General features: G+C 40.0%; 1 protein-coding gene across 1 annotated transcript in view; it reads left to right on the forward strand.

Moving 5' to 3' along the window:
• LOC136874638 (uncharacterized) overlaps positions 1 to 12,880 on the forward strand; it is a 39,215-nt gene that overhangs the window by 8,647 nt on the left and 17,688 nt on the right. Inside the window, exon 2 of the mRNA XM_067148264.2 lies at positions 8,373 to 8,523. Within this exon, the coding sequence (XP_067004365.2) occupies positions 8,406 to 8,523 (118 nt within the window). The 5' untranslated portion in view covers positions 8,373 to 8,405. The remainder of the gene's footprint in view (positions 1 to 8,372; positions 8,524 to 12,880) is intronic.

The following is a 12,880-nucleotide window of genomic DNA, read 5'->3' on the forward strand; positions in this document are numbered from 1 at the left end:
ACCCCATGTCCCTCACATATCATCATGTATCTCGGCCGTCGGCTGGGCTTTCCCACTTCGCTGAGAGAAATATCAGTCTGGCTCATGTCATTTTGACAGTGATATTTGGAGGGAAATTATGGTCTTCCAACTAGCCTCGTACCTAGGAACAGTTCTGCACAAATCAAATGTGTGCAAATGAAAGTATATTAGGCCTTCTAATACATGGACTCCAAAATGAACAAGAGTTGACCACGGGAGTTTGGATGGGAAAGGTGAAACTGAGGAGCGTAATAGAAGTAAGCTGAAGCAATCAGGTAGGGGCACCGTTCTTGCCAAGTCATGCTTCCAATGGGTCCTGCTTTTAATCACCTCTTACGAAGGCAGAGGATACCTTGAATATTCCTTGACCTTCACCCTTAGGGGTATCCACCATGATGTGTCTGCCTGATATAGTATGGTTTCACCTGCCTGTTTGTCAATAGAGGGGGTGGTATCAGCTAGGACGTTAGTTTCGACAATCATAAACAGGAAGGAGAGTTGCGAATGCTACGCACGTATCTATTGTAAGAACGAATACAACGACTTATTTCCAGGACGTAATTCAAAAGCAATTTTAAAATTTAAATTTTCAATTCTTATGTTAATGATCACTCGGCACTGATATTTTCAATTAAACACTTACTTTAAAGAAAGTTATCCTGTGCGTAAAATTCCATTTAAATCCTTCACGAAGCTTTAATATTTTAATCGGTGTGAGTGTTCTCAAATATTGGCACTACTTGCTGAGAGTAGTAAGCTCTAGAGTAAATACAGCAGAAAGTAGTACCGAAATATTGGTGTAGATTATTAAAAATATCACCTGCATGTATTCGCATAACACCACGTGTCTTCATCTCCACAAACTCCACTCTAAATAGTGTACAAAAGTGGAACGCAAGCGTTAATTTCAAAATCTGAAAGTTTATTCCATTCAAAGGCATAGTATAATTTATTAAGTACAATGGTTTTTAAATTGATTTGAATTTATAATCCGCTCCTTCATTTTAATCTTGGCCTAACCATAAACTCTGTCATCCTCAGGGGCTCGTTGTTATTGGCGGAGAGCTGGATCTAGTCCCCGCACTGAAAGATTTCAAATCGACAATGTCACAAAACATCGCGGTGTTCACGACTGAGGCGTTTGCGGCAGGAGGAGATTCAGAAAGGTCAGTAATACTGAATTTACAGTCTGCATTAAAAAGTGCCGGGTTTATGGGCCAGTTTAGATCATTCCTGCCGATCTGGATTGGATTCAGTTCCTTACTATTTCACTGGTTATTTAAATCTTGGTGCGAGGGATTAAATGATGTGCACTCCACTGTGCGAGGGAAACTGAGAACTAGAGTATCGCAGACATTCTAGATCAAATCATCTCACTTGAATTCCAGGAGGAAGTAAGCTTGTTAAACAACACACAGGACATACAAACCCGACTTGCTTACCTCCGACATACCTCCAACACACGTCTGACATCCACGTTATCAGACAAGCTCTGGGGAATGGAGATATACAATACACCCACACTACCTCATGTCTGCCTAAAATTACAGGTCTAAGAGGTGACCCCTCATAGCTTTTCAGTATGGTAGAGTGGGTTGGTAACAACAGGACCCCTAGCCGAATCTGATATTTCTTTCACTTTCTTCTTCCAGGATTCAAATATTGAACCGTTCCAATTCTACCTCCTTTGGTCTAATGTCGTCTTGCCATCCCGATGATATTACGTTCGAGAATCTTTCATAATATTGTCTTCGTAGCTCCCTCTGTGGGTAATTAATTAATTTCGTGTGGCTATTTCTAGCCGAGTGCAGCCCTTGTAAGGCAGACCCTCCGATGAGGGTGGGCGGCATCTGCCATGTGTAGGTAACTGCGTGTTATTGTGGTGGAGGATAGTGTTATGTGTGGTGTATGAGTTTCAGGGATGTTGGGGACAGCACAAACACCCAGCCCCCGGGCTATTGGAATTAACCAATTAAGGTTAAAATCCCCGACCCGACAGGGAATCGAACCCGGGACCCTCTGAACCGAAGGCCAGTACGCTGACCATTCAGCCAACGAGTCGGGCCCTCTGTGGGTCAGTGGCAGAGTGTCGATATTCGCTCGACCCCCCTTGGATGAACTGTTGTTCTCTTCCGATCATAAACATATTAGGATCATGAAGCATAGCGAATCATGCATTATCATTATTTTTACCGATTAGTGGAATTTTGAACTTTGGATTCCAAGATTGCGAGTGCAAACCATTGGATGATCCATCTTGTTCTATGTCGGCATTTAACCTTTAGAATACCATATACGTATTTCAGAAAAATGGCCAAAATTCACAGATAAGATCTAATCGCATAGTCGCATTTCTCAACGTTCTACTTAGAAGGTAGATGAGATTATATCTGTGTCACGGCCAACTAGGAATTTCTTCGTCAAGTTCAGTACTTGTGGATGCTTTTGTTTGTTTACATTCGATGTGCACAGAGAGTCGAAGAGCATTCATTTGTTTATATCCATGGCCTTCGTAACAACCGATACGGTCAAGGAAATGTTAGCTTGAACTATCTAGTTGGTCGTGACACAGATACAATATCATCTGCATTCTAAGTAGAACGCTCAGTTAAGAAATCCGGTGATACCATTAAATCGTATCTGGCAATTTTGGAGATTTAAAATAATTAAACACTAGAAGACAACTTAAAACTTTTGAAAATTTATGATTTTTAAATAGGTTTTTCGTTACTTAAATGTTCAAAGGCGCATACTTTCGGTAGAACAAACCTTATGCTGCAAAACAAAGAAAAGAACAGGCAAGACCCTGAGTTTTCAGTCAAAATAACTTTGCAATTTATGTATGGGAATGTACAAGAAAACCTGGCACTTTAAGGGTTAAACGGTCTCTGATGAAACAATTTATATTTACTCGACAAAAATTATTTAAAATGCAGCCATATTTAGCTAATGTATTTATTTATCGTATGGATTTTTATGCCGGGTGTGTTCGAAGTTATGCTCGGCTCAGGTGGTGCAGGTCTTTCGGTTTGAATCCCACAAGTGATCTGCACGTCTGGGTGTGGAATGATGATACTGAGGTAGGGACAGGGTGAAACCCTGTGTCGGCACCTGTCATATAACACCAAGGAGTCACCATCACCATCAACAGTGGCATGTGCCTTCACTCCAAACGAACACTGCGGAGAGGTTTACAATTGAATCCAGGCTTTTGACACGCTATTTAGTGATTATAAATTGTACACTAACACCTCTCCTACCTTGACGGCCAACATTCTGATGGTGAAAACTATTTTCACCAATGGGAATCGAACTAGCTCACAACAGTGTAGAGGGTATGCACTCGACGCCTTAATGTTCATGGCAACCAGATGGGCTATACTTCAGTAATAGACCATCAAAGAGAGAAATAGTTTATTCTGCTATCTGGTAAAGTAAAATGGATCTTCGAAATTGATGCAGACGTAGTCTAAATGGCATCAATTCAAAGTGCCTGCTCACGGTATCTGAGGCAATATAATAATAATAATCTATTATTGAAAATCTACAGCGGTTTCTAGTGATTCGACCGGGTCAGGAATGGAACGAATGAAGCCTCCATCTAGCGGCGAGGATAGGAAATGTGCCGGCTGCCGAAGCCTGTCGCACTCCTCCGGAGCAATGATAAATGACTGACAGATGAAATGAAATATTAGTGGGGAGTGTTGCTGGAATGAAATATGACAGGGAAAACCTGAGTACCCGGAGAAAAACCTGTCCTGCCTCTGTTTTATCCAGCACAAATCTCACATGGAGTAACAGGGATTTGAACCATGGTATCCAGCAGTGAGAGGCCGGCGCGATTCCGCCTGAACGACGTAGGCTCATTATTGATTATTTATTGTTAATATTATTACCATTATTATGTCTCTGGTGAGAGAATTGGTCGTGGAATACGAAGTACCAAATTTTGTGAAACTGGTTTCCTTCTGTTTGGGCATACTTGCCAGAAATTCTTTTGGTGAACGACTTTTCGAAAATGAATGTGAAATGTTTCGATGCAAGAAACAGGTATTCTGTTGGCTGAATTAAATTGAATTTGTTCATTTCTTTTCCTTCATTGTCATGCTATGACTTTCGTGAAATTGTTACGTGACAACATTTTTTAAGAATGAAATAAAATGTGCGCATTTAATAATAAATCGTGCGAAGATGTCAGTAAAAGGAACGGAAAAGTCACGAAGATAATAATAATAATAATAATAATAATAATAATAATAATAACAATAATAATAATAATAATAATTTCATATTTCATAGGCCTCTCCCTAGTTAGTTAGTAATGTTGTATTCTACCTGGCAAGATTAAGGCCTTCAGGCCTTCTCTTCCATCTAACCAGGCACTGAAATATACATATGTTACATTGTATCACTTTACAATAATATATTTAAGACTAATTAAATTAATAGTAATACGAGAATGATGAGTGATAAGGATAAATGAAGATGAAATAAATTAGGTATAATAAAAGGATAAATTCTTAAAACTAATATCCCACATGTAAAAAGAATTAGTACATAAAATTGAATAACATTTGTGAAACAGATCGGGTAAGAATTTTAGGTTAATCTTCTACCAGAATACCCATGACAATAGAATGGTTGTAAGTAGCAGCATCAAGTTTAAAGATGAACCTTACTGATGCATAAAATGTCTCCACAGAGCTTCCTTGAAAGTGCGAATAGCGCTTAACCCTCTGATACATTCGGGAAGGAAGTTCCACTCCCGGCAGGCAATTACAGTGAATGATTTATCGTAGATGGCAGATCTATGGGTAGGTAAAGCAAGGATGGAGTTATTAGTAGATTTGGTGTTAAGACTGTGATAAGAAGATAGGTATTTGAAATATGAAGTAAGGTAAAATGGCTGTGAAGACTGAAGGATTTTATGGAGATGGCATAGGGTATGAGCAGTGCGACGGATTTCTAGTCGGCGCCAAGATAGGTCGTTATATGAACGAGTTACATTGTCATAGTACCGTAGGTTACAGACGTACCCACACATGCATTTTGACCACGTTGTAATGTGCTCAATAACTTGCACCCAGCGTCTCTATAAACCACGTCACAATAGTCGAAACTTCTTTTTTTTTCCCATAAAATAAGTATTTATACCCGTACAACATGTGCAATGCAGAGAATGTCTTCTGAGTGATGTTCGTAATATGCGTTTTCCATGAAATGTCATCATCGAAAGTAACGCTTAGGACTTTTACTGATGACGTGAATGGTATGTTAGTATTATATAACCTTATAGATGGAATCTCTGGTCGATTGATCTTCGCGAGTAGTTTCGGGTATCCAAGGATGATGGCTTGCGTTTTTACTGGGTTTAACGTAAGACCACATCTCAAAGACCAAGAAGGAAGCGATGTTATATCCTGATTGATTTTCTCTATGGTCGAAAATATTCGATCTGGAGATGTATGGAGGTACATTTGCACATCATCAGCGTAACTATGGTATTTACAGTGCGTTAGGTTTTGGGAGACATTATTAATGTAAATAGAAACACCAACCCTTGGGGCACACCACACTGCACACCTTAAACACCTGAGGGTGATGAAGTCTTGCCGAGACAAACTTATATGTATGAAGAAAGCCTCCGTTCCGTTATTGATGCTTGCATTGAGGTTAGTTTGTTGATGGTTATGTCTTGTGATCTCAATATATAAGTAGTCAAGTTGACTGCAGTAATGAGTCATTAAAAAAGAAAATAAGGTGACGATATTTGCCCCCCACTTTATTGCCGTACGTGACGAGTGCTATAACATTGCTTCGAGCTACTTGTGTCGGGCTTCTCGCATTCATATTACCTATCCGACCTCCCTTGGTCAAATACTGTTCTACCGAGCTCGATAGCTGCAGTCGCCTAAGTGCAGCCAGTATCCAGTATTCGGGAGACAGTAGGTTCGAACCCCACTGTCGGCAGCCCTAAAAAGGTTTTCCGTGGTTTCCCAATTTCACACCAGGCAAATGCTGGGGCGACACCTTTATTAAAGCCACGGCCGCTTCCTTTCCACTTCTAGCCCTTTCCTGCCCCATCGTCGCCGTAAGACCGATCTGTGTCGGTGCAACGTAAAACAGCTAGCAAAAAGATACTGTTCTCTTTAGACTCTGATGGTGTTAGGTTTGCGAGGTCTAGGCAGTGCTTCATTGTCAGTCCATTTCTTTTCTTCTTCCGATTCTTCCATTCTTCGCAGCGTCGGATCTCTCCAATTCTCCTTTCCAATAGTGTTAATAGAGGATGGTTGCCCTCATGTACTTTCTACTGCTACTCCTACTACCATTACTTTTTAACAATTATCACGAATTGGACATACATCTACAAAAATAATTATTTGCCTTCCTCTCTGTCTGCGTGCGTAGCGGGGGTGGGGGTTTGGTGCGATGCCCTGACACATCTACGCCACGCAGAGATCTGAAATTTTTAACATAGGTAGATGGAAGGCGGCCCACATGCATCTTGAAGCCGGATTGTAAATTTTCGCCTTCATTGGTGAGTTATGAATGTAAAACAGGCGGAAAACGCGTGTTTGAGTATGACAATCCAAATTGTTTCATCAAATGTGTAAATTCACTGTCGCTAGGCAACGTACATAAGATGCGTAATACAAGTCAAGAAGCCATTTGAAGTCCATGGGGGTAGGAAGCCATTTTCGGTCCCCGATATGAGGAGCCATATTTAGTCCGTAATATCCTGAGTGTTTGTCTGTGTGTATGAGTGCGATGCCCAGAAAAATCTTTAGCACACAAGGATCTGAAATTTATAACGTAGGCGTATTCTTAGATGAATGCTTATACGGGTGTACCTGCTTTCATTAATTATTTATAGTACTTTAAACATCGCACGTGGCTGTGCCAAAAAGCTGCTCTTACTCCAAGAAATGAAGTTGTTAACATCAAAATGCAACTTTTACAAGAATTGCCTGGTGTTCTACAAATTTAAAAGTCTATCGACACGACATGTAATACAGATGAAGCTGTCAACTACACGACCGAGCTTTGGAACAACTAGGAGTCTCCTGGACTACCCTTGAACATCTTGTAGCAGACGACTGTGGCAACGATTATCCTTCTCAGTAATATGAATACTCCTTTCCTCTGCAACGGAACACGACTTTCAGTCAAGAAACTGAAGCCGAATATTATTGAAGCCATGACTGGAAATGCCGCAGGCCAAGTAGTGTTTATTCTTCGGGTTCTAACCATACCTTCGGATATATCATTTCAGTTCAGACGTCTGCAGCTTCCCGTTCGTTTCAGTTTCACTATGTGCATCAATACGGCAGGAGGACAATCGCGTGAAGTTGTGGGACTCCCATCTTCGAAAACGGTGCTTCTCCTATGGTCAATTGCACGTGGTTTTTTTTAAGATTTGGGAAGGAAAACGTACTATACTGTTTAGCTTATAATGGAAGGACGTTTAATATAGTTTATTCGGAAGCTCTATAAGGAAAAAGTTTTTTAATATAATATGGTCTCTTATATTGTTTTAATATTATTTTGACCATCCACCAAACGGGTACCTTAAGCACTGAATGTAATATTATTAAAAATAAAATAATGTATTTTATGCAATTTTTGTAAAAGCAGATGTGTGTTTATGTTTTTAATTTTCTTTTAAATAAATGGTTTAAGCATCTAATGGTTGAGTTAATAAGTGCGGGTGAAGTCGCGGGTACATGCTAGTTTTAATATAAAGAGTGTTTTATTTATTAGTGATATTCAGCACTTTTTAAATAAAAGAGTGAGATTTGATAGAACCTGATGATTAGAGTCCGGATTATTAGGTACTGCTAGGTTAGAATGCAAACTTTCTTAAGCCAGTAACAAGTATACCCTACACTGTACAACGGTTATGCTATGAGATTTGCATAGATATTAGGAGTACAGCCTAGAGAACTCCTTGAATTTATGCTACTCTTCCCACAGTATCGTACAACGGGTTGCATGACACTTCCTACAAACCAAATTACGTTGCAGTCTAACTTATTACCACCTATAAATCGGAGGTATACTGATGATGTTCATTCAGAAATAAAATAAGTCACTGTATTTTAATTAAATTGATTATTTTTCAGGTAAAATCTGTTGTTATATTTTTTCAGAAATTATCTAAATGTTATTTATTCCATTAGTTTCGACTGAAGAACCTAATACTTACGGATGTTCCTAAATACATAGAGTTTTCAGTTTCACCTTCTTCCGTTTCAAGTCCTTTTTGGAGTAATTTGTCCCGATTTTAGACATATTTGTATCATTCATTTGAGAGGTAGTAATTACAATTAACTATTGATTGTTGGTTCCAGAAACAAAAGTGTCTTATTACGCCGTGGATATGGATGGCTATTCTCACGCTGTTAATCTTCGCCAGTGTTGGTGGCATGTACACATACAAGATATGGAACATTGACCCCCATGTAGCCAGACCTAGTGCATTGTTCATACCAGTATATTCTTGTAAGTATGAAATACTTCGGTAAACTTTGGATATCTGATAGTCCACACAGAACAACATAAGGTTGAAATTTTCGAGTGTTGTAGGGACTGAAGGGTTAACCGAGAACTAAATCCGCTGCAGTCCCTGAAACAATCGGAAATTTGTCTGATTTAATGCTGTTTCATATTGGCATTTCGTGCATCACTATGAAAGCGAACCCGACAGACTACCCGCTCCACTGTGGAGTAAGTATCTGAAGCACCCAGTATAAATAGTTTTCCTCAGCTGATCATCTCACGTCATGTGGCATCACTTATAATTCGTCCGGCTCAATGGCTAAATGGTTAGCATGCTGGCCTTTCGTCACAGTGGCCCCAGGTTCGATTCCCATCAATGTCGCCAAATTTAACCATAAATGGTTAATTCTGCTGGCAAGGGGGCTAGGTGTATATGTCATCTTCATCATCATTTCATCTCCATCTAGACGCGCAGGTCGCCTACGGGTGTCAAATCGAAAGACCTGCATCTGGTGAGCCGAACATGTTCTTGGACACTCCCGGCACCGAAAGCCAGACGCCATTTCATTACTAATCATCCACACTGCCACACTTGACAAACGTAAATTGAGGAGAGGTCGTGGGTGAGAATGGTGGATTGTAAAGCCATTCCGAGGGATAAATATGAAGGTATTGACTACAATTAAGAAAGGAGTGTCACCAATGTGCCAAATTACAATATCCGTTTAATAAAGTGTTCCCCATCATGCTGAGTAGAATGATTTTGGCTTGGGACCGATGCCTAGACATCGACAAAAGATGAAACTGAGGTTGTTAGCCTCAGGGGAGTTGCCCCTGAACCGCCCATTATGGGTTCAGACACTCAACTGTGTTCTTGACAAGGTCATTAGAGAGTGGCGCAAGAAAATGCAAGGAATATGTGGTATACGAATAGGATATAAGAATAGAGGAACTGTAGTCGACTGCCTAGCCTCTGCGGATGGCGTTGTGATTCTGTCAGAGTCAATAGAGGAGGCACGGAACCGGATTTCCCAACTGCACGAACAAGCAAGTAAGGCAGGCTTACGGATCTCCTTCGAGAAAACACATTACATGACCGACATCGAAACAGTCCCCAGAGGTATGCCAGTGGAGGGAGGGAGGATTCGGAAAGTAGAGAAATTTAAATTTCTGGGAGAGTGAGTAGATAACAACCTGTCAGAGAGAGAGGCACTGATATAGAGAATAAAAAAAATGAATTTGGCCTACAAGCTAAGTATGAACACCTATAACAAGAAGGTTTTAATCAATGCAAAACACATGCATTATCAGGCAGTGATCCGTCCAAAAGCCTTATATGCAGCCGGAATGTTTGAACCTGATAAAGGTAGGATTGGTCAAGAAGTTAGAACTGGTGGAGCGAAAAATTCTAAGGAAGGTAGTCGGAGCCCAAACAACAGAGGATGGATCATATAGAAAGAAAGCAAACCAAGAAGTGTACCGCAAGGTAGAAAAGATCTCAGACACCATCCAGAAGAGGAGAGCCATGTTCTTTAGACACATCTACAGAATGGACCCCGGAAGACTGACCAACCAGATAGTAAGGATATTTGAGATTAGGAAAATGCAAGAAATAGGTGGTTCATCCAAACCGAATTTGATGTTCATTCTGTATAGTATATTCAGCTACAACAAGCATATTGTCTGACCGACATATACAGGAACGTGAAACCATATATAGTATTTGATTAAACTCTGCAGGTCACAGATTAAGGGTGAAACCTAAATAACTGCTGTAGGCTAGTCACGATGATTTTGAATGCAACCATGGTTTTCCGTGGTCTTCCATTTTCAGACCAGGAAAATGCTGGGGCTGTACCTTAATTAAGGTCATAGGCGCTTCCTTCTCACTCCTAGCCCTTTCCTATCCCATCGTCGCCGGTGCGACGGAAAGCAACTAACAAAAAAAGTTTCATCCAATCCGAATTTGATGGTGAAGAAGGACCTGACAGAAATAGGAATACGAGGATCGGAAATAAGCAACAGGGGAAACTTACAAGTCGAAAATAAAGAACACAAAGAGTTTCCAGGAAAAAGTTAGTTTGCGGACCCAAACACCATGGACGGAAGAGAGAAGAAAGTTTCAGAGTGAAAGAATGAAGGACTACTGGGCGCAGATCAAAGCCCAGAAGCAGCTGAAATAGAATTGACGTGGTCCACAGTTGTCCAAAACGAAAGAAAGAAAGAAAGAAAGAAAGAAGAAAATGTTTCCCAAACCTTTCACACGTGTATTCTATTTATTATACCCCATTTTCAAATGCGTGTTCATTTTCTTCTTCTTTCCTGGCCGTGTGTGTGCCCACAATGACACTCCCAAAGTATCACTCAAGGTCGGCTCTTCTGATCCTTAGAGAGTACACCCTCCGCTTGGATGTCTCTGCCACTAAAATGCCGTTTCTACTCACGATTTTTTCGGCTGTACGACACCATTTTCCTCTCGGACGCCTGCGTCCTCTCCTTGGCTCTTCGATTGCGAGAGCTGTCTTAACAGGATTATCTTCATCTCGACGTTGTACGTGTCCGTTCCAGCGCAAATGCCTCTCCTCCAATTTCTCAATGATAGGGGACGTATGAAATGATTCTCGTATATGTTCACTGCACACTCCGTTCAAGAGGGTGACATCCTATGACCATCCCAGCAATCAAATATTCATCATTTTGTTCAGTGCATATCTCAACGCAAAATAGCAGAATCGAGGTAAACGTAAATTCGTCCCGAGGTAGTTTTCAGTCCCTTCCCGAATTTAGATGAGCTGCATGTTCCATTTTAGCCACACAACACCCCTCCTGCCAATTGTAATTTTCTGACATACCGGGAATTGAACACGGGACGCAGAGGATGGTGGATAGTAGTGCAAACCGTTACGCTACGGAGGCGGACAGAAATGACGTAATGATTTGGAAATAAGTTGAAAAATTGAAAATTACGACAATAAAAGAACTGCAGATACATTTTTATTTTATTTATTTATTTATTTATTTATTTTTGCTATTTGCTTTACGTCGCACCGACACAGATAAGTCTTATGGCGACGATGGGAGAGGAAAGGCCTAGGAATTGTAAGGAAGCGGCCGTGGCCTTAATTAATGTACATCCCCCAGCATTTGCCCGATGTGAAAATGGAAAACCACGGAAAACATCTTCAGGGCTGCCGACAGTGGGGCTCGAAGCCACTATCTCCCGATTACTGGATACTGGTTGCACTTATGCGACTGCAGCTATCGAGCTCGGTCAGATAATAAATCAACATTATTGATAACACAGAATACGAGTATTTTACGAACTCTTTATTGTATTGTGTTTTAATATACCAAATGTCTGTAATAATTGTTACACAAGTCACTAGCCAGTCGAATCGTTGTTAATGAGAGCATAGAGCTTGTTCTTATTAATTTAGTTTCGTGGTATCAGGCTCAAACATGCGAGATTTAGTCTTAAATGCGGCCTTTTCATCTTCATTGAAGTTATTTGGGTATTTTGCAATTTCCGTTGCCTCCAGAATTATTCCGGTGTGTGAAATGTATTTCAATACAAATACATGTGTTTTATCGAAACCGAACTTGATGGTCATTCTGTGCAGTATATTCAGCTACAACAGGCTTATTTGCCTGGTAAGAACGATGTACCTGAACTTTCTTAACATCTTTCTTCTTGTCTGACCAACATACACAGGGACGTGGAACCAAACATATGTATTTGATTAGGGGGGGGGGGCGGGGAGACTCACCTTAACAAAGAAGAAAAACGCTTAATATTCATTCGATTGTTAAATATGCTACAGTTGTTGTTGACAATAGCTGCACATATCCCAGTATTGGCATGCTTCCTGGCAAACATAAGCAACTTCAATAATGTCAAATTCCAGTAATTATAATAATCAAATGTTCATAATTCCCCGCCTTTTTAACAGTATATCACTTATAAATTCCAAGTTTATTAGAATTTTTGTACTTTCCCTTTCTTAAATTATGTATCAAACCTCCACCTACAAAATGAACCTTGATCACTAACACAAACTGTGATTTAGGTATTTTTGTCGAGTTTTTATTCCGAGCACCTGAAAATATTAATATTTTTGTAAATAAATATGTTATATAAAATCTAATATAAATCCTATTGATCTAAATGAGGTATAGATTGTAGTACAACACTATGGGAGAAAACGCTGAAAAAATCATAATTATCCGTGAAACAGTAAGATAGTTTTGAAGGAAACCGTGATATATTGTTAAAAAGGCGAAAAATTTGAACATTTTATTTAAAATTGCTATAAGTAGAATTTTGACATTATTGAAGTTGCTGCTGATTTCTAGGAAGTAT

This window comes from Anabrus simplex, chromosome 5 (genome assembly GCF_040414725.1).
Source record: "Anabrus simplex isolate iqAnaSimp1 chromosome 5, ASM4041472v1, whole genome shotgun sequence".
NCBI lineage: Eukaryota > Metazoa > Arthropoda > Insecta > Orthoptera > Tettigoniidae > Anabrus > Anabrus simplex.